We start from the raw sequence: 26455 nt of genomic DNA, 5'->3' as shown, positions 1-26455 counted from the left end.
CTTAATTAATTGTTAGATATTAATTATTAAAAAAAATTAGAAGATAAAATAAGGATCGTATTCTCAAAATTTTAAATTAATAAAAATAAATTTATTTTCAAATTTGTATATTTGGAAAGATTTTGTACACCTGGTATGGTATTAGAAGCGGTCTTCTCTCCAACATCATTTTTTTCCTTCATGAAACCCAAAGGTCCTTCAAAGTCTATTCTTTGAATATTAATATTCAAATGACACGTGCTTATAAAAGAATTTTTGGAAAGTGTTTTTCTTTTCCTTCATCAAACTCAAACCTCCATCAAAGTCTATTCTTTCGATATTAATATTCAAATAAGACGTGTTTATAAAACAACTTTTTGGAAATAAATTTTGTATATATATCAACAATATAAGGTAAAGTTATACACATCTACATGACACTTTTAATACCTACAACTTGAACAATATATGTAATGCATGCAACAACATCTCACAATGTGAAGCATGTCTATTAATTTACAATTTGATCCATGTGTTGGATTTAAGCGTATAGAAACAATTTACTAACCCAAAAGACGTAAATAAGAATAGAATTAATAAGAAGAAAAACTTATCGGTTGAGACATAATAAACAGTGTCTTTGAAATAGATTTATCATCCTAAAAGATGAACTTGATGTATTAGGGTACCAGTGGTTTAGTTATAAGATTCAATAGTCAGATCTTGAAATGAGATATGTATAGCTCGGGTTTTGAAAAAAAATTATTCCAAATAGATGTAATATATAAATCCATTCATCTTCTAATTTTTTTTAAAAATAAATTGAATAAAAAATTTGTTAGTTGACATAAACAATAAAATAAGAAATTTTAAAAATAAAAATAACAATTAAAACTAAAATAGTTGAAAAATAAAATATAATAAAAAAAAACTTAAAAATAAAAAAATAAAATATTTACTCTCATTGTATTTCCAACTATTGCCTGAATTTATATTTTTAATTAGTGTGATTTAGCGAAGTGAAATCTAATATTTTATTTTTATATTTTTTAGTTTTAAAGTTTTTTAGTAATCCGTATTTGTTGACTGAAAACAGCAATCTACATGATCATTGAAAAGGGGAAAAATCTTCTTGATACATTGAACCAAGATCATGACCAAATTCCAATCAATTTTTTAGTAAAATCACGCATGATCATTTTGTAAATTAGAAAATTTTCCATTATATAATATCAAATACATACAGATAATCACTGTTGTGAAATCTACAACTGCGTTGATCGGGCCCTGGTCTTGTGATTTTAAGTGGGCAAATCAACCTTGGGCTGAACTTGGCCCATCTAAGGTCACCCCCACTTGGTTCCCTGTAACCTCTTTAGCCAATGAGATGAGGTGGGCCTGGAATGGATTGAAGTGTAGGTTATGAATACAGGCCTAATGTTTTCATCCCAAACTCCAACAAGGTCCATTTCATATGAGGGTACAAAATCGCCACTTATTCCACTAGATTTTCTATTTCTTAAAGAGAAAAAAAAAACTCATGCTTAGATTCTCAACTCTTTTAGGTTTGTAGAATTACAAATAGCTAAGGTTGTGTTTGGTTTAGGGAAAATTCTAAAGAAAGAAAGAAAAAATAAGTTGGTAGAATATTGAAGATTAATTTGAATTAGATCAGCACATCAAATTAATTTTCTTAAACGTGATCAAAACAATTGCGAGGGTTAAAGCTCAAAATATCTTTAGCCTCAAACTATGGAAAAGATTGTATAATCCGCTTTCCAAATTGAGAAATATCTCATCTAATGTCATATCCCTGTGGCTTTCGTGTCCTATGTCCTAACTTACCTGCATTTGATGTTCATGTTTGAGAGGTTGTCAGTACTTGTCACACTTTTCCTTTTTATATTATATATATATATAAAAACAAGAAGTTAAGCTCCATGGCGTTCCAATGGTTCACGGAAGGATCAAGAAAATGACCAGAAAATATAGACCCAGATAGAGCCGTACAATACTGAAGTTTGTGGTCTTCACAATGATTGCATGAAAAGAAAGAATGAAGATGGGAGTTGTCTTTCCAGGAATGCGAACATAAGGTACGTGAAAGAATGGCAAAGGAAGCCACCAAAAAAATTCAGACCGCCCAAGGAATCTCTCACAGGGAAGATTTCTTTTTTTGGGTCGCCCTTAGCATCACTCAGTGACATGTCTTTTAAGCCCCTCAATCTTGTCACCGCCCTTTATCTGTCTTCTCTAAATATTTTATTTCATCTTATGGTCAACATATCTCAATGGAGTGGATGCATTCTGTCTTCAATTCATAGCGATTAGCACCTCTTTGTTTCCATTATATATACCGACTTCATCTTTTGTTTGAATGGGGCCGACTTAACCATTAACATCATGTATAATAGATTTCTCATCCACTCGCACACCTATAAATAATAATATATAGGTGTGGACATCCGACAACTTGGAACGAGTTTTTAGAGTAATTGATTGTCAAGATCCTACTGCATTACAAAAATAGGTATTCATATATCGTTGGGAATCTTGGATTGCTTAAAAGTAAAAAGTTGATAATTGTGTAAATATTGAATTTGTTGTACATCTCCTATGAAAAGCATTAGGCACCTGCCGTGAAGTATGGAGGACAGGTGGGTTAACCTAGATAAAGGAGAGAGACAAGATGAGAGTCGTATTTGACCTTTAGTTGCAGCATTTATTTGACTTCTGACTTTAATCTATATATATATATATATATAAGTAAAGTGTTTGATCCTCTCTCCTGGGGCTATAAAACCCAAGCTACTTCCAATGTCATGGGCATATACCAATTGAGAGCAGAGTGAAAGTGAGAGATAGAGAGAGAGAGAATGGGTTCCTTAGCCTCAGCTGAGAAGCCACATGCAGTTTGCATACCGTACCCAGCACAGGGCCACATAAACCCTATGCTAAAACTAGCAAAGTTCCTTCATTTCAGAGGGTTCCACATTACCTTTGTCAACACAGAGTACAACCATAACCGCCTGCTCAAATCTCTGGGTCCAGACTCCCTCAAGGGCATCCCCTCCTTCCAATTCAAGACCATTCCCGATGGTCTCCCTCCCTCCAATGTTGATGCCACCCAAGACACTCCCGCTCTCTGTGTCTCCACCAGAAAACACTGCCTGCCTCCCTTTAGAGACCTTCTTTCCAACCTCAACCACGATGGCCCTCCAGTCACTTGCATAGTTTCTGATGGCGCCATGAGCTTCACTCTTGATGCTGCTCAAGAGCTTGGCGTTCCTGAAGTTCTTTTCTGGACAACTAGTGCTTGCGGCTTCATGGGCTACGTGCAATATCGCAATCTTATCGATAAGGGTTTGGCTCCACTCAAAGGTATCATTCAAATGAATCAAATACTGACCAACTTTGCATTATTTACTTCAAAGCTAAGTTCAATACGGATTCTCATATTTTTTCCCCTCCTTTCTATGAAATGCAGATGAGAGTTACCTAACAAATGGGTATCTGGATACCGTTATTGATTGGATACCGGGTATGAAAGGTATCCGTTTGAGGGATATCCCAAGCTTCATTCGAACGACGGACCCAAACGACATTATGCTGGAATTTCCATTGCGGGAGACTGAAAGAGCTCGCAAGGCTTCTGCCCTCATTTTCAATACATTTGATGCTCTAGAGCATGAAGTTTTGGATGCACTTTCTCAGATGTTTCCCCCAATCTACACCATCGGTCCCCTGCACCAACTCATGAGTCAGATCCAAGATAACGATTTGAAGTTGATTGAATCGAATCTGTGGAAAGAAGAGCCGGAATGTCTGGAGTGGCTGGACTCCAAAGAGCCCAACTCTGTTGTTTACGTGAATTTCGGGAGCATCACAGTGATGACATCGCAGCAACTCAATGAGTTTGCTTGGGGACTGGTGAATAGCAATCAGACGTTCTTATGGATAATTAGGCCAGATCTTGTGTCCGGTGACGCGGCCATTCTTCCGCCAGAATTCGTGGCAGAGACGAAAGAGAGGGGTCTGTTAGCAGGTTGGTGTCCTCAAGAGCAAGTTCTCAGTCACCCGGCTGTTGGCGGCTTCTTAACTCACAACGGGTGGAATTCCACAATTGAAAGTGTGAGCGCTGGAGTGCCTATGATTTGTTGGCCCTTTTTTGCAGAGCAGCAAACCAACTGCCGCTACTGTTGCACTGAGTGGGGCATAGGCATGGAGATAGACAGCGACGTTAAGAGAGATGAAATTGAAAGGCTTGTGAAGGAGTTGATGGAGGGAGCGAAAGGCAAAGAGTTGAAGAAGAAGGCCTTGGAGTGGAAGACTCTAGCAGAAGAGGCCACTAGAGGTCCCAATGGGTCGTCTTTCTCGAACTTGGACAAAATGATCACTCAAGCTCTTCTCTAGACCCTAGACACTCCTTTCTTCAATGTCCCAACTCAGCGAACTCTGACTCGTCTATTATTTTGCTCTGGATGCTTCATTTGTTGTTTTCAATAGTCTGATGTATCGTTTACGAAATAAAAAAATATTTATACTGTACCTGAATATTGAAGATATTTTGTAATGCTGTATTCTTCATACGAAAAGTACTTCAAACTTTTAGTTAGTATATATTTTTTGGATAAAAAAAACTATTAAGAATATTTCATAACAAATTTTGGAGCCATTAAAACAATCCCTATGTGACTCTACTTATAATCAGAACATGACTCAAAATGAAAGGATGTTCTACTTATAAAAGGAATGAGACTACACTAACACAATCTCAATAGGACTCTTCCCAAAAATATAAGTCTAATAGAATAAAATAAAATTAATTCCCAATAAAATTCTTCCAAAAAATATAATAAAAATAAAAATTGTTTACATTCTTCCTATCCTATATCTGTAATGCAATGCAACAACCTTTGACAACATAATCCATGTCTCTAAGCGGGGCAATGACCCTTGAATGCTTGTGGCTAATTAAGCTTTCTTTCTAATGAACCCACTCTAAATAAATTTAAATTTCCAACTCTTTTGAGGTTATGGAGAGGTATTTATGGGCAAATAACTTCAATATGAATAGATTTTCAAATCTAATATGTTTGAAATTCTAAAAATTATATTGTATTATATAAATCCTGATTTTAATAAAATATCTTGATTTTATATCTTGCAATATAAAAATTCATTCATCTTCTTATTTTTATAAAAATATATTAAATAAAAAATTTGTTAGTTGACATAAACAATAAAATAAGAAATTTTAAAAATAAAAATAACAATTAAAACTAAAATAGTTGAAAAATTAAATACAATTAAAACAAAAACTTAAAAATAACAAAATTAAATATTTACTCTCATTATTTTTTCAACTATTTTTTGAATTTATATTTATAATTAGTGTGATTTAGCGAAGTGAAATCTAATATTTTATTTTTATATTTTTTAGTTTTAAAGTTTTTTAGTAATCCGTATTTGTTGACTGAAAACAGCAATCTACATGATCATTGAAAAAGGGAAAAATCTTCTTGATACATTGAACCAAGATCATGACCAAATTCCAATCTATTTTTTAGTAAAATCACGCATGATCATTTTGTAAATTAGAAAATTTTCCATCATATAATATCAAATACTTACAGATAATCGCTGTTGTGAAATCTACGACTGCGTTGATCGGGCCCTGGTCTTGTGATTTTAAGTGGGCAAATCAACCTTGGGCTGAACTTGGCCCATCTAAGGTCACCCCCACTTGGTTCCCTGTAACCTCTTTAGCCAATGAGATGAGGTGGGCCTGGAATGGATTGAAGTGTAGGTTATGAATACAGGCCTAATGTTTTCATCCCAAACTCCAACAAGGTCCATTTCATATGAGGGTACAAAATCGCCACTTATTCCACTAGATTTTCTATTTCTTAAAGAGAAAAAAAAAACTCATGCTTAGATTCTCAACTCTTTTAGGTTTGTAGAATTACAAATAGCTAAGGTTGTGTTTGGTTTAGGGAAAATTCTAAAGAAAGAAAGAAAAAATAAGTTGGTAGAATATTGAAGATTAATTTGAATTAGATACATCAAATTAATTTTCTTAAACGTGATCAAAACAATTGCGAGGGTTAAAGCTCAAAATATCTTTAGCCTCAAACTATGGAAAAGATTGTATAATCCGCTTTCCAAATTGAGAAAAATCTCATCTAATGTCATTTTCCTGTGGCTTTCGTGTCCTATGCCCTAACTTACCTGCATTTGATGTTCATGTTTGAGAGGTTGTCACACTTTTCTATATATAAACAAGAAGTTAAGCTCCATGGCGTTCCAATGGTTCACGGAAGGATCAAGAAAATGACCAGAAAATATAGACCCAGATAGAGCCGTACAATACTGAAGTTTGTGGTCTTCGTAATGATTGAATGAAAGGAAAGAATGAAAATGGGAGTTGTCTTTCCAGGAATGCGAACATAAGCTACCTGAAAGAATGGCAAAGGAAGCCAGCAAAAACATTAAGACCGCCCAAGGAATCTCTCACAGGATCAGATTTTTTTTTTTGGTCCCATAGCATCACTTCTCTTTTAAGCCAAGGATAAAATTATCGATAATCACTAATATATCGATAATTCGATTTTATGGATATATCGAAGATATATCGATGAATATTTTGATACAAAAAATTGATTGACTTAAAATTGATCAAAGCTTTTAAAAATATAAAATAAAGTTTTTAAAAATTAAATTAGAAGTGTAATAGATATTTTAAATTTGTTTTATTGAATAAATTAATACATATATGTATAAAAATGTATATAAATTATTAAATTACATCAAATATTATTCGATAATAATATTATGATATTTAATTATAATATATTTAATTTTAAAATATATTTAATATTAAAATTAGGATATATTTAATTTAATTGTATTAAATGATATAATATAAATGATGATAAATGTATAATTTTTTAATATTTAATTAATATATTAATGATATTAAAAACTTTTTATTACTCAATTAAATGAAAATTATGTATTTAATTATAAAATAAATATAATTAATTAATTATTTAAATATTTAATGTATATGAAAACTTTTAATATATATATATATATATATATATATATATATATATATAGTGTAAGATTATTAACAAGGGGCAAACTTGCCTCAAACAGTAATGTAATGTGGATGGTTGAAGCTTCAACTCCCCGGACAGCATGTAAATAGCTCATATCGACACAGATACATCGTTGAAATATCCCTATGTTTTAATCATTGTTTTAAGCTCCTCAATCTTGTCACCGCCCTCACATTTATCTTCTCTAAATATTTTATTTCATCTTATGGTCGACATTTTTGAATGGGGTGGATGCATTCTGTCTTCAATTCATAGCGATTAGCACCTCTTTGTTTCAATATACCGACTTCTTCTTTTGTTTGTATGGGTCCGACTTAACCATTAACATCATATATAATAGATTTCTCATCCATTCGCACACCTATAAATAATAATATATAGGTGTGGACATCCGACAACTTGGAACGAGTTTTAAAAGCTTATCGACTTTCTTTGGTCAACTTTTAGCTTGGGGCGGGGTTAGGCTTATGCCTTTTCAGAATTTGAAGATATTTCTTTCACAAATACAAACCATATATCATATCGGTTTGGACAAACATTCTTATTAAGAAAATAAACTCCATACCAGTACAAATTGTGAAGTTCTTGTGCCATGTCGACTGTGGGCCAACACAGAAGATGAATGATACCATTTAGCCCCACATAGAATCCGCAAAGCTTTTGGACTGCCCAAATTATTGGTTTACGTACATAAAGAGATACAGAAAAGGTATGTTCATCCATTAGAAAAAGTTGTGGAAATCCCTTGTCGGTTGTTTTTTGTCCGAAAAAAGCATGGGTTGTCCAATTCATGATTTTTAAAGGGTGACCGGCTGTTGATACATGGTTCCAGGATCAGGACCAAATAATTGATTGTCAAGAATAGGTATTTGTATATCGTTTATATTGCTTAAGAGTAATATATTAAAGGGGTAGGTAATTAAAAGTTGATAATTGTGTAAATATTGAATCTGTTGTACATCTCCTATGAAAAGCATTAGGCACCTGCCGTGAAGTATGGAGGACAGGTGGGTTAACCTAGATAAAGGAGAGAGCCAAGTTTGACCTTTAGTTACTCTCTGATACAGCTGTACATATATTAATATTGCAGCATTTATTTGACTTCTGACTTCTGGCTTTAATCTATATATAAATATGAGTAAAGTGTTTGACCCTCTCTCCTGGGGCTATAAAACCCAAGCTACTTCCAATGTCATGGGCATATACCAATTGAGGACAGAGTGAAAGTGAGAGATAGAGAGAGAGAATGGGTTCCTTAGCCTCAGCTGAGAAGCCACATGCAGTTTGCATACCGTACCCAGCACAAGGCCACATAAACCCTATGCTAAAACTAGCTAAGTTCCTTCATTTCAGAGGGTTCCACATTACCTTTGTCAACACAGAGTACAACCATAACCGCCTGCTCAAATCTCGGGGTCCAGACTCCCTCAAGGGCATCCCCTCCTTCCAATTCAAGACCATTCCCGATGGTCTCCCTCCCTCCAATGTTGATGCCACCCAAGACATTCCCTCCCTCTGTGTCTCCACCAGAAAACATTGCCTGCCTCCCTTTAGAGACCTTCTTTCCAACCTCAACCACGATGGCCCTCCAGTCACTTGCATAGTTTCTGATGGCGTCATGAGCTTCACTCTTGATGCTGCTCAAGAGCTTGGCGTTCCTGAAGTTCTTTTCTGGACAACTAGTGCTTGCGGCTTCATGGGCTACGTGCAATATCGCAATCTTATCGATAAGGGTTTGACTCCACTCAAAGGTATCATTCAAATGAATCAAATACAGACCAACTTTGCATTTAATTACTTCAAAGCTAGGTTCGATACGGATTCTCATATTTTTTTCCCCTCCTTTCTATGAAATGCAGATGAGAGTTACCTAACAAATGGGTATCTGGATACCGTTATTGATTGGATACCGGGCATGAAAGGTATCCGTTTGAGGGATATCCCAAGCTTCATTCGAACCACGGACCCAAATGAAATTATGCTGGAATTTCCATTGCGGGAGGCTGAAAGAGCTCGCAAGGCTTCTGCCCTCATTTTCAATACATTTGATGCTCTAGAGCATGAAGTTTTGGATGCACTTTCTCAGATGTTTCCCCCAATCTACACCATCGGTCCCCTGCACCAACTCATGAGTCAGATCCAAGATAACGATTTGAAGTTGATTGAATCGAATCTGTGGAAAGAAGAGCCGGAATGTCTGGAGTGGCTGGACTCCAAAGAGCCCAACTCTGTTGTTTACGTGAATTTCGGGAGCATCACAGTGATGACATCGCAGCAACTCAATGAGTTTGCTTGGGGACTTGTGAATAGCAATCAGACGTTCTTATGGATAATTAGGCCAGATCTTGTGTCCGGTGACGCGGCCATTCTTCCGCCAGAATTCGTGGCAGAGACGAAAGAGAGGGGTCTGTTAGCAGGTTGGTGTCCTCAAGAGCAAGTTCTCAGTCACCCGGCTGTTGGCGGCTTCTTAACTCACAACGGGTGGAATTCCACAATTGAAAGTGTGAGCGCTGGAGTGCCTATGATTTGTTGGCCCTTTTTTGCAGAGCAGCAAACCAACTGCCGCTACTGTTGCACTGAGTGGGGCATAGGCATGGAGGTAGACAGCGACGTTAAGAGAAATGAAATTGAAAGGCTTGTGAAGGAGTTGATGGAGGGAGAGAAAGGCAAAGAGTTGAAGAAGAAGGCCTTGGAGTGGAAGACTCTAGCAGAAGAGGCCACTAGAGGTCCCAATGGGTCGTCTTTCTCGAACTTGGACAAAATGATTACTCAAGCTCTTCTCTAGACCCTAGACACTCCTTTCTTCAATGTCCCAACTCAGCGAACTCTGACTCGTCTATTATTTTGCTCTGGATGCTTCATTTGTTGTTTTCAATAGTCTGACGTATTGTTTACGAAATAAAAAAATATTCATGCTGTACCTGAATATTGAAGATATTTTGTAATGCTGTGTTCTTCATACAAAAAGTACTTCAAACTTTTAGTTAGTATATATTTTTTTGATAAAAAAAACTATTAAGAATATTTCATAAAAGATTGAGTTATAATTGATCCTACTTGCATGAAAGCCAATTTGTCGTGTCCATACGCATGCAAAACGCATCTGAAACCACATGGAAAATGTGCTTCATTTATTTGCAGTACACGATTCCACACCAACAGTTTTTTATCCTTGGTAAGGCCGACGACAGCATGGGGATCAGTTTATTTTTCCTACTGCTTTGAGAGTGAGTAAAAAGAGATGGGAGAAATTGAGGGACCTCATCATGCTATCTACAGATTGACTTTTCTAATTTAGCTATCTATCTATTCTATAACAGGAGAAATTTTTCTGATTTTGCTAATCATGGAAATCAGAAATGGTATACCAAGAGCAAGAAAGGGTGCAGTTTGTTATCTTTACGGGAGTCGCAATGTGCCTCAGGATAATCACTACTCCAACGTCACTTTCCTTGGAAACAAAAGACGGGTACACGGAGAAACCGCAAGGATTCGGGGTGCTTGTATCATACTTTTTGTTCTTTGCCTTGCGCGCAGCATTACTCATCAACATGGTTCTCAGTTCCTCAACCGAGTCTTACACTCATCTTCTATTTTTGTCCTAATTCCACTTCCTTTCCGAACCTCATCCTCAATAACCCAATTCCTTTTCTAAAGTTGTGTACGTCTAAATTATTGACTTTTCAGTCCGAGTAAATCCCGTCGGCCTACCATGATGCTATCCCGTCTAATCAACGGGCTCAACGGAAAATAATTGAGTCATTGAAAACGAGTTCTGCTCTCCGTTGGACTTTCCAACTCTGGAAGAGAAATGGCGTGATCGTCCAATAATGCGTGAAAGCTGTTTTACTCTAATATCCCGCAGAAAACAAGATATACAAGAATTAAAATTTAAGCATGCTTTAACTTAGGTACAATGAAGCATCCATTTGATACTAATTCCAACAAAAAGACATCACCTCTGGTACAGTAAAAGTAGGGTTCTTTTACATAAAAAAAAAATTAGTTAATTTTTTTTTTAAAAAAATATATATATTATTTAAACTGTGAGAGTTGGGTGGTCGACAACACCCATCAACATCCTCGCATGTGAAAAATGACTGCATGCGTGTTCTTTAACGCTGTGTTAGGTTCTGAAAATTTGAAAGAGGAAAAAATAATAAAAAATAAAAAATAAATTTTAGATTAATAAATTATTTTTATTAAAAGTTAAATAAATTTAATATAAATGAATTTTAATTAATTTAAATTGTATTTGATTTTTTTTTTGAAAATTTTTTATAGTAAAATTAAATATAAAAAAATTATTTTTTGAAGTAATTTTTTTTCCTTAATAATATTTTTCGAGAGTTAAACATATTGTGTAGAGACCCTCTCTCTCCCGCCCTATAAGACCGGAGCTGGGTCGGCACGATGATATACAAGACTGGAAGAGAGAGCAAAGATAAAGAGCTGAGTTGTCTCCATGGAGAAGCCTCATGCAGTTTGCATACCATACCCAGCTCAAGGCCACATAAACCCTATGCTAAAATTAGCAAAGCTCCTCTGTTTCAGAGGCTTTCATATTACTTTCGTCAACACGGAGTTTAACCATAAGCGCCTGCTCAAGTCCCGTGGCCCCAACTCCCTTGATGATCTGCCTTCCTTCCAATTCAAAACCATTCCCGATGGTCTCCCTCCGTCCGATGAAGACGCCACCCAAGATATCCGCTACCTCTGCGCCTCCACCAGAAAAAACTGCTTAGATCCTTTTCGAGACCTTCTTTCCCAACTTAACCACGACGGGCCTCCTGTCACTTGCATAGTCTCTGATGGTGCCATGAGCTTCACTCTTGATGCTGCCCAAGAACTGGCCATTCCTGACGTTCTTTTCTGGACAACTAGTGCTTGTGGCTTCATGGGCTACTTGCAGTATCGCAATCTCATCGACAAGGGTTTTATACCCCTTAAAGGTATCAACCAAAACCCCAATTTTCATATACATTTTCAAATCCGAGTTAGCAGTACCGATTCTTGTATTTTTTTTTTTTTTTTTGAATCTTTTTTTTCTGTGACATGAAGACCCCAGTTACTTAACAAATGGGTATCTGGACACCGTTATTGATTGGATACCTGGTATGAGAGGTATTCGTCTGAGGGACATCCCGAGCTTCATTCGAACTACAGACCCAAATGAAATTATGCTGGACTTTCCATTGCATGAGGCTGAAAGAGCCCGCAAAGCTTCTGCCCTCATTTTCAATACGTTTGATGCTTTGGAGAAGGATGTTTTGGATGCACTTTCACCAATGTTTCCTCCAATTTACACCATTGGTCCTTTAAGTCTACTCGTGAATCAGGTCCAAGATAATGATTTGCAGTTGATTGGATCAAATCTGTGGAAAGAAGAATGGGGTTTTTTCGAATGGCTCAACTCCAAAAAACACAACTCTGTTGTTTACGTGAATTTTGGAAGTGTGACAAGCCTGACAACAGATCAACTCAATGAGTTTGCTTGGGGACTGGCAAATAGCAATCAAACATTCTTATGGATAATAAGGCCGGATATTGTGTCTGGTGAGTCGGCCATTCTTCTGCCACAATTCTTGGCAGAGACCAAAAACAGGGGTCTGCTAGCAAGTTGGTGTCCTCAGGAGGAAGTTCTCAGCAACCCTGCCGTTGGTGGGTTCTTAACTCACAACGGGTGGAATTCCACTATGGAAAGTGTGAGCGCAGGAGTGCCCATGATTTGCTGGCCATTTTTCGCAGAGCAGCAAACCAACTGCCGCTACTGTTGCACAGAATGGGGCATAGGCATGGAGATCGACAGTGACGTTAAGAGAGATGAAGTTGAGAGGCTTGTGAGAGAATTGATTGAGGGAGAGAAAGGCAAAGAGATGAAAAAGCAGGCCATGGAGTGGAAGAAGATGGCACAAAAGGCCACCATTGATTCAAATGGCTCATCTTACTCCAACTTGGACAAAATGATAAATCAAGTGTTTCTCCAAATCCCAAGCATTCCAACAAGTTAAAACTTAGCATCCGCACGTTCCTTTCCTTGTTTTATGATGAACTTTTGTGCACCATATTTAAATGTAGTATTAGTAAGGTGAATAAAGTGGAAATGTATTTATGCACTGCTCATCATTACACCCACTCAAATGTAAATATTAAATCCAATCACATATAGTAGAACATTTGATTGAAAATAATTAAGTCATAATAATAACTTACATGCAACATGTTGACAAATAAATAATAAAGCAAATTGATGCATTAAATTCTTATTCGAAATATTATTCTAAGTTGTCAACATCTTTGAGTCTAATTAGACTGGGCCCTCATGTTTTTTGGGACATTTTTTTTTTTCAAAATTTAAAAATATATGCTATCTAAATTTAGAGATTAAATCTTCATTTAACAACATGGGTATTTATTCCTTTCATGTTTATCCGTAGTTAATGATAAGTGATAATTAATTGAGAAATAAGACAAGTTAAAAGAAGTTTAACCCATATTTTTTTCTCTAAATTCCCTTATACAGCAAGAATGATGATTTGATCTATTTCTAAAGGCATTTGCATCAAATCCATAGTCCCCATTATGTTACATGCCCATTTTGTTTTATTTTTGAACCCCTAAAATAAATTCATATCCCTCGTCAACCATCTAGAAAATGCTACAAAACATATCAATATAACATCGGTTTGTTAATTTTTAACTCAATTAAGATATGATATTTTACGATTCCTTGTCCCACAAGGATTATGAATTGATTTTGTAAAGTTTGGGATATTTTGAATAAATAAGTCCTTTGGTCAAAGGGTATAAAAATGACTTTATTCAAAGTTGTTAAGAGTTTTAGCCAATTTTAGATTTTGAAGATTAGTGAATTAATTATCATATCTAAAGACATAGGTAAGAAAATGTCTCTTCCTTCTATTTCTATTTCTCTTATTATTTTTCTTTATATCATGAATTAATTTAGTTTGTATTTTATTAGGTGGTTTTAAGGATTTGGCCAAAGCACGAGAGAGTCAGCCAGCCGCCCAAACTTTCCAAAGTATCTCAATTCAGAAACCTATCCAAAAGTATCTCAATCTAATGTACGTAAGAGGGACGCAATAATACTTGACTGTATTGTTTTATGGTGCAGTGTGTATTCTTTTCTTTGGAGTGATCAGCAAGATGTCCATTCTGTCACACAGACCAAGAGAATTGGGCATTGTACAATTTATTACTCTCTCAATTTCGATGTCAAGCCAGACTCGGAAGATATTTTTAAAAAAGTTGTTCATATCATCAATTTATTCTTCTGCAGGGCCTGCACAAGTGGGCGAATACATAGTCACTCGTAATAAATATTAGATAATTGATGGATAATGATGGGTAAGGCGTAAGGACGCTGATGGTATCATTCCACCTGCTAGTCAATACTTGGCTGCAGTTCCTATACCGTGAACATGGTTTTCATTCATCATTCATTTCTTTTGTTCCAATCTCCAATTCTTTGAATTCCAGTAAAAAATTTATCGACACTTTCTTCGCTTGACATCATGCATTATGCAAGCGAAGATTATAAAATCTAGATGAGAGTGCATGGTCAACTTACCCTCTCACTTCTCTTATCTTTATATTATATAACGTTCATATCAGTATTAAATTAATGGACGATAACTTAGTCCTTTGATTTAATTAGTTGGGCAGCTGCGGAGTTCTATGAGTTCCATTTTTTAAACAAAGTCTGATGCAAACGAGAAAGATTTGCTTTGGATTCGTGACAGTGCAATATATTGATGCTAGGAAGGGCTGCGGCCGTCCAAAATTTTGAAACAGAGCATCGGCTTTAACATATATAGGTGGTAATTCATTATTCTCAGCGGAAGATGATAGAGGCTCATGCCAAGATCCTAGTTTGTCACGTTCTTTCTCGTACTTTTCATGGATAGCGGTCACTTAATTGTGACAGGAAAAACAAAAAGGAAGTCCCTGGCTCCAACGCGGGCTTTTTCTTTTACATGAATAACAAGGGATACCGCATGACTTAATCCTTCCAGTCGACTGTGATCTGAAGATAAAAAGTGTAGGTGCAAGACGTTGCTGCAGCACAGGATTGATTAATTATAACAAAATATTTCCAGCTTCGGTCGTGCAATTAAATTAGTGAGTTCGGTACCGTTTTAAAAAGGGGAAGGGTGTTCCACCAACCTCCCTTGCTTTCCGGCTTTCTGTGGCCTCGGAAATTGACTTTTCGAAAAAAGTTAAATCGATTTGGCACATGCGATTTTAAGTTGATTTTTAAAAAACACTTGAACCAAAACCGATGACGGAGGTTCTTTATTCAACTTCAAATAAAAACCAATATAGACAGAGACGGTTTTATTTCATAGATTAAATCAGTATTATCAATGATTTTTTTTTTTTTTGAAAAAAAAAAAAAAAACAGCTTAGATGCCATATTCAAAAACTCTATAAAATTGGAGGCAGATGTATCGGGAGGGCATCCCAAAGCAAAAATGGGTTCCATGGAGAAGCCTCATGCAGTTTGCATTCCATACCCTGCTCAGGGGCACATCAATCCTATGCTAAAACTAGCAAAGCTCCTCCATTTCAGAGGCTTTCGTATCACCTTTGTCAACACAGAGTTCAACCACACACGCTTACTCAAGGCCCAGGGCCCCAACTCCCTCAATGGTCTCCCCACCTTTCAGTTCGAAACCATTCCCGATGGTCTCCCACCGTCCAATGTCGACGCAACCCAAGACATCCCTTCCCTCTGTGTATCCACCAAAAAAAACTGCTTGGCTCCCTTTAGACGCCTTCTCGCCAAACTCAACGACAGACGTCCTCCCGTCACTTGCATATTTTCTGACGCTGTCATGAGCTTCACTTTAGACGCTGCTCAAGAACTCGGCATTCCCGACCTTCTTTTATGGACAGCTAGTGCTTGTGGCTTCATGGGCTATGTGCAGTATCGCAGTCTCATCGACAAGGGTTTTACACCACTCAAAGGTATTATTCCAAGTTCGGCTTTGAATACAAGTTTTTCAAATCCCAGTCTCCTACCGACTCTGATTTTTCATTTTTCCTTCTTCTGTGATATGCAGATGAGAGTTATCTAACAAATGGGTATTTGGATACTGTTGTTGATTGGATACCGGGCATGAAAGGTATCCGTTTGAAGGATCTCCCGAGCTTCATTCGGACTACCGATCCAGATGATGTCATGCTGGACTTTGCCATGGGTGAGCTTGAAAGGGCTCGCAAGGCTTCTGCCATCATTTTCAATACGTTTGACGCTTTAGAGCATGAGGTTTTGGATGCAATTGCTCCCATGTATCCCCCAATCTACACCATTGGTCCTCTTCAGCTACTTCCGGATCAGATTCACGATAGCGAACTAAAGTTGATTGGATCAAATCTGTGGAAGGAAGAGCCCGAGTGTCTCAAATGGCTGGATTCCAAAGAACCCAACTCTGTTGTTTACGTTAATTATGGAAGCATCACAGTCATGACTCCCCAGCAACTGATTGAGTTTGCTTGGGGACTTGCAAATAGCAATCAAAGCTTCTTGTGGATACTTAGGCCAGATCTCGTGTCTGGTGAGTCGGCCATTCTGCCACCAGAATTCGTGGCAGAAACAGAAGACAGGGGTTTGCTAGCAGGTTGGTGTCCTCAAGAGCAAGTTCTCACCCACCAGGCCATTGGCGGCTTCTTAACTCATAACGGCTGGAATTCCACAATTGAGGGTTTATGCGCTGGAGTGCCTATGATTTGTTGGCCATTTTTTGCAGAGCAGCAAACCAACTGTCGTTACTGCTGCACTGAGTGGGGCGTAGGAATGGAGATAGACAGTGATGTTAAGAGGGATGAAGTTGCAAAGCTTGTGAGAGAGTTAATGGTGGGAGAGAAAGGCAAAGTAATGAAAAAGAAAACCATGGAGTGGAAGCATACGGCAGAAGTGGCTACCACTGGTCCAGACGGATCATCTTACTTGAATTTGGAGAAAATATTTGAACAAGTGCTTCTCTAGATCTCAACTTTCCAATCTAGTTTTTTGCACCTTTCCTGCCTTGTTTCCATATTTCTTACTATGGTTCATGTTGTGCTCCTCTTGTTGTGGTTTGTTTCTTTAATATTGTTTCAGACAATAATATTAAATAAAGGAAAAAAAGATGTTCAGGGGTTTGGTTTATGGTAGAATTTTGGAAATAAGATTACACATAATTTAAATTAATTTGACAACTTTATATATATTTAAATGATTTAATTATAAATAAATAAATATATAAAATATATAGAAATAGTTTATTAATTTTAAATTTACTTTTTACTTTTACCTATTTTTTATTTTATTTTTTTCTTTTACTTTCCTTAAGACACATGTTTTTGTTTTCTTACTTCAATTATGAAATAAAATTTCATATTTTTATAGAATAATAATGATAGATTAAGACCGTTAAATATGTTGTAAAAATATTTAAAATTCTCATTAAAAATGCTTTTAGAAGACATATCATAAAATAATAACAATATAATGAAAATGTAAAAATGATCATTTGACTAATTGATATTTTTATTTATGTGGCGATCTCGATAAGTATAAAATCATTAAAAATGTGCCAAATATATGGACACTAATTATACCACGTTATCTTTATCGTTTTTATTTTTTTTCAATATCTCTATGGGTTCATATCTTTTTTATATATGCACACTAATGATGTTCGCCGCCCCATTGTCTCATAAAAACAGGTACCAATTTTCTCTCTAGCATTGCGTTCTCTTATGGGGTGCTGCACTATCACACAACTACTTCTCCAAAGGGGAAGAGTGATGAATCACATTTGTGATTAATGTTACAAAAATTATGTTAATTAGATGCCATTGCCACTTGTTGATCAGAAAATATGTCCTCTGTGTGCGAAGACATATAACAATAAATAATATTTATGACTATTGTGTCAGTGTCAGTGTCAATAGGGCCTATACATACCGAAGTTTTCGGTGATCAATAGTGATGATAGCTAGTCACTGTGCAATCAAGTTTCAGATGGGTTAAGCTGCAGAACGCCAGCCTATATGCCATCTCGTTTCAGCCGTCGCACCACCGCAGTTCGTCTTTTTCTCTCCCTAACTTTTGGTGATATATACACTTCCTGTAAAAGCATTTAGAAAGACATCAGAAAAGGGACATCCAAATATAGTTGAGTAGATCCAAATTAATGTAGGCAAATGAAAAGAATTTTATAAAAAATAAAAATAAAAATGCACCGAAGTACATCATTGTATAGGGAGAGGACTAAAAAAAACAACTTTTCTCGTTTAGCAAGATACTAAGGGCAAGTTTGTTTTTTTTTACTTAAATTTAAATAAAATCTTAATGTTTAATAATGTTAAATATTAGGTTGTTTATTTTTGTAGTATTTTATTTCTATTAAGTATTAAAAAAAAATCAATATATTATTTTTTCTATTTAAAAAAAATTATATATTTTGATTTTTTTTAATTAGTAAAAAATTTATAATAAGTTATGAAAAAATAGGAAAACAAATTATTTAAATTTTGAAAACAAATTATTTTTAATAAAAAATTAAAAAAATAAATACCACTTGAAAAAGATATAACATCTTTCCTTATAAACAATTTCACCCGAGAAATAATGACAAAGAAGAGAATTTGTTAAAGAAATATATATTTGCTCTACATTATCAAAAGAACTTTGTTTTCCTTCTCTTAGTTCTGTCCAAAAAAATATGTAAGGGAGTTGCTCTTCAAACTCTTTTTTAGGTTTTTGCCTTGAAAGGAAACATCTCAAGATAAGAAAGACTCGTATCACTAAGTTGATAGCAAATTCCACTTAAAAAAGCACAACAAAAAACAAAATATTTTCTTAAATATGGTTAGAAGATGAATAATGGATTCCCTAAAGCACTAAAAGCCTGGAAGGTCTATAGTGCCATAGCACAAAACGCCAGAGAGTATGGTTGGAGGGTACAGAGAAGGCAGAGGCCCCATCATTTTGCTAAATCTTGTGGATGGAAAGTGCATATTTGAATTTTGCAAGGTCTTGAATTAAACTTTATCACGCATTAGACCATTTCATAATTGATTATCACGAATTTTGTGCTATCCTTGTCTATCAAAGAAGGAAATAACCAAAGGAGTATCATAGTTAAATACAACCCAAGACAACTAGTCCAACCAATGGGGGCTTGGGGTTCCTCTTAGAAAAAAGTCATTTAGGTACGTACCTTTAGATGGGTCATTGCTCCTATTGATGGGAAAAACAACCAAAACACTTTAAAAGACCTCCCTCCTGCTCCTGTTGATGAACTTGTTGGAGAGCCTCAAAAACGCACTTATGCTTCTATTGAGGATTGCCAAAGGACAATCTGTGCCATCAGTCTCTCCTCGGTCGAATAATAACAAGAGCATGCCACCTGCTTCAGAATGGCATCATGTGCCACAGCCCAGTAATGACCGATCAGATGCATCATCAGTTATGTACTACCCCCTATATTCCTTTAGGACAGTCAGATTAGGAAATAGAGATTATTCCTCATTACAGCGACCTTTCTGTTCATCGTCACACCAGTGACAGTCCATCTCAGTGGTCTTTTGGAATCTGTGCTTGTTGCAATGACATGCTGATCCGTATACCGCGAAAGAAGCCTAGACACATTGAATCTCTGGGCACAACCCCCTGGAATTGCACCATCTCCACATACGAGTTCATGCTTCAATGTTCAGTCATATTTAAAATATGTTGCTGAATACCTTTCTGACCATCATATTTCATGGTGGTCAATTCAGCCATCAATGTGCCTGCAAGGGACTTATCAGCGCGTTTGAAGCGCTCCTCAACAGATTTCAGAAATTCCGAGGCAAACTCGGTTTGAGGGAGAGAGGTCTTGATATTATTGGCAATAGTCATTCTCATAAACATCATACTGAGTCTGTTGGATCTTGCCCAGGCTTTTGATTGTTCCACTTGCTCCGGAGTACTGTCATCCGTAGCTTCAGGAGGTTTATCCGTTATTAAAGCCAGGTCAAGATCCAATACGCCCAGTGAGAATTGAACCCTTTCATACCATTCAGAAAAGTTTGACCCATCAAAAACAGTCATTCCAGATGCAAGAGAGTGTAATGAAGTGGGAACTGTAAAAAAATAGAACAATGCTCACAATAAGGCCTCAAGTATAAAATAAATAGCAATGAACTATTGATATCATTAAAATTCTCCTTTGGGTAAATTTTAACATATCCAGTGTTCACTTGAAGGGAGCTTAAAACACTTTACTATTTTGTGTCATTTATATGTTACCTTTGGGTATCCATTTTACCTTTCTAAGCAACACAAAATAAAAACATTAATTAATAATTAGCAGAAATTGACTCTCCTTTGGGTTAGTCTCATTCTCCTAATTATAAAGAGAATTATTAAGAATTTTACAAGTCTCCCTTTATTCTTTTATGCAATTCAATAAATACAAGGCTCACTAATTTAGGTTACTTTGGCAACTATCCAAATTAGTTAACCTTACATTTATAAATTGTCTTTAGACAAAATATTCACAAGAAGAAATTAATTCTTTTATTTGAGTTAAAAATCAAGGAGATAGTATCTTTAATAATTATCTAATTCAATAATCAATCATAATAAAATTAAAGAAATCTGCTTTCAGATATAATAATAATTTCACAAAGGTTCAAATAAAATAATAAAATCAATTAAGATCTTTGGCTCAGTGAAGCGCACCTAAAACGGCACTGTAGACGGCAAGAAAACAGCGCCTGCAAATAGCGCTTCTAATGGCGCCTGCAACCAGCGCCTCTAATGGCGCCTGAGAAACAGCGCCTGCAACCAGGACCTCTAATGGCGCCTGCAACCAGCGCCTCTAATGGCGCCTGAGAAACGGCGCCTTCAATGACGCCGACAATGGCGCCTTCAATCAGCAGATGGCGCCTGAAAACGGTGCCGACAATGGCGCCGGCAATGGTGCCTGTAACCATCAGATGGCGCCTGAAAACAGCGCCGACAATGGCACCGGACAATGGTGCCTGAAACCATCAGATGGCGCCTGAAAACAGCGCCGACAATGGCACCGGCAATGGTGCCTGAAACCATCAGATGGCGCCTGAAAACAGCGCCTTCAATGGCGCCGACAATGGCGCCTTCAATAGCGCTTTGAACCGGCAAGATGGCACCTTCAATGGCGCCTGAAAACAGCCACCGGACTGACGCCAAACCAGTCCTCCAAACCAGCGCCCCTCAGCCGCATTGATCTAGCCAACGTTGCAAGGAAAAATCTTCCTTCTACGCGTTGAGGCTGGTCGTTTGTTTAATTAAATTTTTTTTTTTTTTTTATTCCTTTTAGTGAGATGAATTAATCAAAAGATAAATCTCAAATTTTCATCATTATAAAACAATGATTCTGAATATTTAAATTCAACCTTGCTCTGATACCAATTGTTGGAGATTTAATACGGAAATTAATACACAATAATTTCAGATCATTGAATTCAATCATCATCTCTGATAATAAAATAATAAAATAAAATAAAAACATTAATGAACTGATAGATTACATACCGTTTGAAGAACACGCAGCCATGAGGAATTTCCCTTCAGTTTATAGATCTTAAATCCTTGATCTCTTCTTCTCCTTATCAAACCTTAATACACAGAAAAGTTTTCTGTAATTGATGGAAGAGAGCACTTACCGTACATGAAGGGATTCTGTATATATATCTTATTGATAGGAGAAGAGGGCCAAGAATACACGTTCAAAAACCGTTCTGAACGTGTTATTCGAATAACTGTTTTTTTTTTATTTCAGATAATAATAAATATAATTATTATAATTTACCCACTCCATCAAGGGTAAATATCTTTATAACAGTTTAAAGATATTGGTATCCTTTTAATTGGCTAAATACTAGGTTAGTGGGCCACCCACTTAATTTTAATGTGGAAATAACATTTCATTCATCATTCATTTCTTTTGTTCGAATCTCCAATTCTTTGACTTCCAGTAAAAAATTTACCAACACTTTCTTCGCTTGACATCATGCATTATGCAAGACAGTCACAGAAGTCAGAAGCCAATATCGGGGGAGACCTATTAGGGATGAGCTGGATGAAGACTATAATATCTAGATGAGAGTGCATGGTCAACTTACCCTCTCAGTTCTCTTATCTTTATATTATATAACGTTCATATCAGTATTAAATTCATGGAGTCCTTTGATTTAATTAGTTGGGCAGCTGCGGAGTTCTATGAGTTCCATTTTTTAAACAAAGTCTGATGCAAACGAGAAAGATTTGCTTTGGATTCGTGGCAGTGCAATATATTGAAGCTAGGAAGGGCAGCGGCCGTCCAAAATTTTTAAACAGAGCATCAGCTTTAACATATATAGGTGGTAATTCATTATTCTCAGCGGAAGATGATAGAGGCTCATGCCAAGATCCTAGTTTGTCACGTTCTTTCTCGTACTTTTCATGGATAGCGGTCACTTAATTGTGACAGGAAAAACAAAAAGGAAGTCCCTGGCTCCAACGCGGGGCTTTTCTTTTACATGAATAACAAGGGATACCGCATGACTTAATCCTTCCAGTCAACTGTGATCTGAAGATAAAAAGTGTAGGTGCAAGACGTTGCTGCAGCACAGGATTGATTAATTATAACAAAATATTTCCAGCTTCGATCGTGCAATTAAATTAGTGAGTTCGGTACCGTTTTAAAAAGGGAAAGGGTGTTCCACCAACCTCCCTTGTTTTCCGCCTTTCTGTGGCCTAGGAAATTGACTTTTCGAAAAAAGTTAAATCGATTTGGCACATGCGATTTTAAGTTGATTTTTAAAAAACACTTGAACCAAAACCGATGACGGAGGTTCTTTATTCAACTTCAAATAAAAACCAATATAGACACAGACGGTTTTATTTCATAGATTAAATCAGTATTATCAATGATTTTTTTTTTTGAAAAAAAAAAAAAACACAGCTTAGATGCCATATTCAAAAACTCCATAAAATCGGAGGCAGATGTATAGGGAGGGCATCCCAAAGCAAAAATGGGTTCCATGGAGAAGCCTCATGCAGTTTGCATTCCATACCCTGCTCAGGGGCACATCAATCCTATGCTAAAACTGGCAAAGCTCCTCCATTTCAGAGGCTTTCGTATCACCTTTGTCAACACAGAGTTCAACCACACACGCTTACTCAAGGCCCAGGGGCCCAACTCCCTCAATGGTCTCCCCACCTTTCAGTTCGAAACCATTCCCGATGGTCTCCCACCGTCCAATGTCGACGCAACCCAAGACATCCCTTCCCTCTGTGCATCCACCAAAAAAAACTGCTTGGCTCCCTTTAGACGCCTTCTCGCCAAACTCAACGACAGAGGTCCTCCCGTCACTTGCATATTTTCTGACGCTGTCATGAGCTTCACTTTAGACGCTGCTCAAGAACTCGGCATTCCCGACCTTCTTTTATGGACAGCTAGTGCTTGTGGCTTCATGGCCTATGTGCAGTATCGCAGTCTCATCGACAAGGGTTTTACACCACTCAAAGGTATTATTCCAAGTTCGGCTTTGAATACAAGTTTTTCAAATCCCAGTCTCCTACCGACTCTGATTTTTCATTTTTCCTTCTTCTGTGATATGCAGATGAGAGTTATCTAACAAATGGGTATTTGGATACTGTTGTTGATTGGATACCGGGCATGAAAGGTATCCGTTTGAAGGATCTCCCGAGCTTCATTCGGACTACCGATCCAGATGATATCATGCTGGACTTTGCCATGGGTGAGCTTGAAAGGGCTCGCAAGGCTTCTGCCATCATTTTCAATACGTTTGATGCTTTAGAGAAGGATGTTTTGGATGCACTTTCACCAATGTTTCCTCCAATTTACACCATTGGTCCTTTAAGTCTACTCGTGAATCAGGTCCAAGATAATGATTTGCAGTTGATTGGATCAAATCTGTGGAAAGAAGAATGGGGTTTTTTCGAATGGCTCAACTCCAAAAAACACAACTCTGTTGTTTACGTGAATTTTGGAAGTGTGACAAGCCTGACAACAGATCAACTCAATGAGTTTGCTTGGGGACTGGCAAATAGCAATCAAACATTCTTATGGATAATAAGGCCGGATATTGTGTCTGGTGAGTCGGCCATTCTTCTGCCACAATTCTTGGCAGAGACCAAAAACAGGGGTCTGCTAGCAAGTTGGTGTCCTCAGGAGGAAGTTCTCAGCAACCCTGCCGTTGGTGGGTTCTTAACTCACAACGGGTGGAATTCCACTATGGAAAGTGTGAGCGCAGGAGTGCCCATGATTTGCTGGCCATTTTTCGCAGAGCAGCAAACCAACTGCCGCTACTGTTGCACAGAATGGGGCATAGGCATGGAGATCGACAGTGACGTTAAGAGAGATGAAGTTGAGAGGCTTGTGAGAGAATTGATTGAGGGAGAGAAAGGCAAAGAGATGAAAAAGCAGGCCATGGAGTGGAAGAAGATGGCACAAAAGGCCACCATTGATTCAAATGGCTCATCTTACTCCAACTTGGACAAATTGATAAATCAAGTGTTTCTCCAAATCCCAAGCATTCCAACAAGTTAAAACTTAGCATCAGCACGCTCCTTTCCTTGTTTTATGATGAACTCTTGTGCACCATATTTAAATGTAGTATTAGTAAGGTGAATAAAGTGGAAATGTATTTATGCACTGCTCATCATTACACCCACTCAAATGTAAATATTAAATCCAATCACATATAGTAGAACATTTGATTGAAAATAATTAAGTCATAATAATAACTTACATGCAACATGTTGACAAATAAATAATAAAGCAAATTGATGCATTAAATTCTTATTCGAAATATTATTCTAAGTTGTCAACATCTTTGAGTCTAGTTAGACTTGGCCCTGTTTTTTGGGACATTTTTTTTTTCAAAATTTTAAAATATATGCTATCTAAATTTAGAGATTAAATCTTCATTTAACAACATGGGTATTTATTCCTTTCATGTTTATCCGTAGTTAATGATAAGTGATAATTAATTGAGAAATAAGACAAGTTAAAAGAAGTTTAACCCATATTTTTTTTCTCTAAATTCCCTTATACAGCAAGAATGATGATTTGATCTATTTCTAAAGGCATTTGCATCAAATCCATAGTCCCCATTATGTTACATGCCCATTTTGTTTTATTTTTGAACCCCTAAAATAAATTCATATCCCTCGTCAACCATCTAGAAAATGCTACAAAACATATCAATATAACATCGGTTTGTTAATTTTTAACTCAATTAAGATATGATATTTTACGATTCCTTGTCCCACAAGGATTATGAATTGATTTTGTAAAGTTTGGGATATTTTGAATAAATAAGTCCTTTGGTCAAAGGGTATAAAAATGACTTTATTCAAAGTTGTTAAGAGTTTTAGCCAATTTTAGATTTTGAAGATTAGTGAATTAATTATCATATCTAAAGACATAGGTAAGAAAATATGTCTCTTCCTTCTATTTCTATTTCTCTTATTATTTTTCTTTATATCATGAATTAATTTAGTTTGTATTTTATTAGGTGGTTTTAAGGATTTGGCCAAAGCACGAGAGAGGCAGCCAGCCGCCCAAACTATCCAAAGTATCTCAATTCAGAAACCTATCCAAAAGTATCTCAATCTAATGTACGTAAGAGGGACGCAATAATACTTGACTGTATTATTTTATGGTGCAGTGTGTATTCTTTTCTTTGGAGTGATCAGCAAGATGTCCATTCTGTCACACAGACCAAGAGAATTGGGCATTGTACAATTTATTACTGTGTCTCAATTTCGATGTCAAGCCAGACTCGGAAGATATTTTTAAAAAAGTTGTTCATATCATCAATTTATTCTTCTGCAGGGCCTGCACAAGTGGGCGAATACATAGTCACTCATAATAAATATTAGATAATTGATGGATAATGATGGGTAAGGCGTAAGGACGCTGATGGTATCATTCCACCTGCTAGTCAATACTTGGCTGCAGTTCCTATACCGTGAACATGGTTTTCATTCATCATTCATTTCTTTTGTTCCAATCTCCAATTCTTTGAATTCCACCAAAAAATTTATCAACACTTTCTTCGCTTGACATCATGCATTATGCAAGCGAAGATTATAATATCTAGATGAGAGTGCATGGTCAACTTACCCTCTCACTTCTCTTATCTTTATATTATATAACGTTCATATCAGTATTAAATTAATGGACGATAACTTAGTCCTTTGATTTAATTAGTTGGGCAGTTGCGGAGTTCTATGAGTTCCATTTTTTAAACAAAGTCTGACGCAAACGAGAAAGATTTGCTTTGGATTCGTGGCAGTG

At 36.5% G+C, this 26455-nt stretch overlaps 5 protein-coding genes across 5 annotated transcripts; all 5 read left to right on the top strand.

Annotated features, from left to right (window-relative positions):
- The first annotated feature begins 2803 nt into the window (after positions 1-2803).
- Positions 2804-4544, top strand: LOC117906054 (7-deoxyloganetin glucosyltransferase-like). The gene is made up of 2 exons (XM_034818996.1): positions 2804-3360; positions 3467-4544. The coding sequence occupies exons 1-2, from the start codon at positions 2856-2858 to the stop codon at positions 4390-4392; spliced, it is 1431 nt and encodes a 476-aa protein (XP_034674887.1). The 5' UTR covers positions 2804-2855; the 3' UTR covers positions 4393-4544.
- Positions 4545-8323: 3779 nt separating this feature from the next.
- On the top strand, positions 8324-10065 carry LOC117906180 (7-deoxyloganetin glucosyltransferase-like). The gene is made up of 2 exons (XM_034819141.1): positions 8324-8854; positions 8963-10065. Exons 1-2 carry the CDS (start codon positions 8350-8352, stop codon positions 9886-9888), a joined length of 1431 nt encoding a protein of 476 aa, XP_034675032.1. The 5' UTR covers positions 8324-8349; the 3' UTR covers positions 9889-10065.
- A 1483-nt stretch (positions 10066-11548) lies between these two features.
- Positions 11549-13310, top strand: LOC117906395 (7-deoxyloganetin glucosyltransferase-like). Its single transcript, XM_034819401.1, has 2 exons — positions 11549-12055; positions 12165-13310. The coding sequence occupies exons 1-2, from the start codon at positions 11569-11571 to the stop codon at positions 13112-13114; spliced, it is 1437 nt and encodes a 478-aa protein (XP_034675292.1). The 5' UTR covers positions 11549-11568; the 3' UTR covers positions 13115-13310.
- A 2273-nt stretch (positions 13311-15583) lies between these two features.
- On the top strand, positions 15584-17285 carry LOC117907495 (7-deoxyloganetin glucosyltransferase-like). The gene is made up of 2 exons (XM_034821044.1): positions 15584-16094; positions 16190-17285. The coding sequence occupies exons 1-2, from the start codon at positions 15599-15601 to the stop codon at positions 17113-17115; spliced, it is 1422 nt and encodes a 473-aa protein (XP_034676935.1). The 5' UTR covers positions 15584-15598; the 3' UTR covers positions 17116-17285.
- Positions 17286-23130: 5845 nt separating this feature from the next.
- LOC117907494 (7-deoxyloganetin glucosyltransferase-like) lies at positions 23131-24812 on the top strand. The gene is made up of 2 exons (XM_034821043.1): positions 23131-23655; positions 23751-24812. The coding sequence occupies exons 1-2, from the start codon at positions 23160-23162 to the stop codon at positions 24698-24700; spliced, it is 1446 nt and encodes a 481-aa protein (XP_034676934.1). The 5' UTR covers positions 23131-23159; the 3' UTR covers positions 24701-24812.
- Positions 24813-26455: the final 1643 nt, after the last annotated feature.

Source organism: Vitis riparia, chromosome 18, assembly GCF_004353265.1.
Source record: "Vitis riparia cultivar Riparia Gloire de Montpellier isolate 1030 chromosome 18, EGFV_Vit.rip_1.0, whole genome shotgun sequence".
NCBI lineage: Eukaryota > Viridiplantae > Streptophyta > Magnoliopsida > Vitales > Vitaceae > Vitis > Vitis riparia.
Note: the sequence above shows the minus strand (reverse complement) of the source record. Positions and strands in the feature narration are given on the sequence as shown.

What these genes read in the sequence shown, in the direction of transcription:
- LOC117906054 (XM_034818996.1), top strand. Translation starts at nt 2,856, where the DNA reads ATGGGTTCCTTAGCCTCAGCTGAGAAGCCACATGCAGTTTGCATACCG. An exon ending in GGGTTTGGCTCCACTCAAAG is followed by an intron (nt 3,361 to 3,466) that starts GTATCATTCAAA and finishes TATGAAATGCAG; the next exon opens with ATGAGAGTTACCTAACAAAT.
- LOC117906180 (XM_034819141.1), top strand. Translation starts at nt 8,350, where the DNA reads ATGGGTTCCTTAGCCTCAGCTGAGAAGCCACATGCAGTTTGCATACCG. An exon ending in GGGTTTGACTCCACTCAAAG is followed by an intron (nt 8,855 to 8,962) that starts GTATCATTCAAA and finishes TATGAAATGCAG; the next exon opens with ATGAGAGTTACCTAACAAAT.
- LOC117906395 (XM_034819401.1), top strand. Translation starts at nt 11,569, where the DNA reads ATGGAGAAGCCTCATGCAGTTTGCATACCATACCCAGCTCAAGGCCAC. An exon ending in GGGTTTTATACCCCTTAAAG is followed by an intron (nt 12,056 to 12,164) that starts GTATCAACCAAA and finishes TGTGACATGAAG; the next exon opens with ACCCCAGTTACTTAACAAAT.
- LOC117907495 (XM_034821044.1), top strand. Translation starts at nt 15,599, where the DNA reads ATGGGTTCCATGGAGAAGCCTCATGCAGTTTGCATTCCATACCCTGCT. An exon ending in GGGTTTTACACCACTCAAAG is followed by an intron (nt 16,095 to 16,189) that starts GTATTATTCCAA and finishes TGTGATATGCAG; the next exon opens with ATGAGAGTTATCTAACAAAT.
- LOC117907494 (XM_034821043.1), top strand. Translation starts at nt 23,160, where the DNA reads ATGGGTTCCATGGAGAAGCCTCATGCAGTTTGCATTCCATACCCTGCT. An exon ending in GGGTTTTACACCACTCAAAG is followed by an intron (nt 23,656 to 23,750) that starts GTATTATTCCAA and finishes TGTGATATGCAG; the next exon opens with ATGAGAGTTATCTAACAAAT.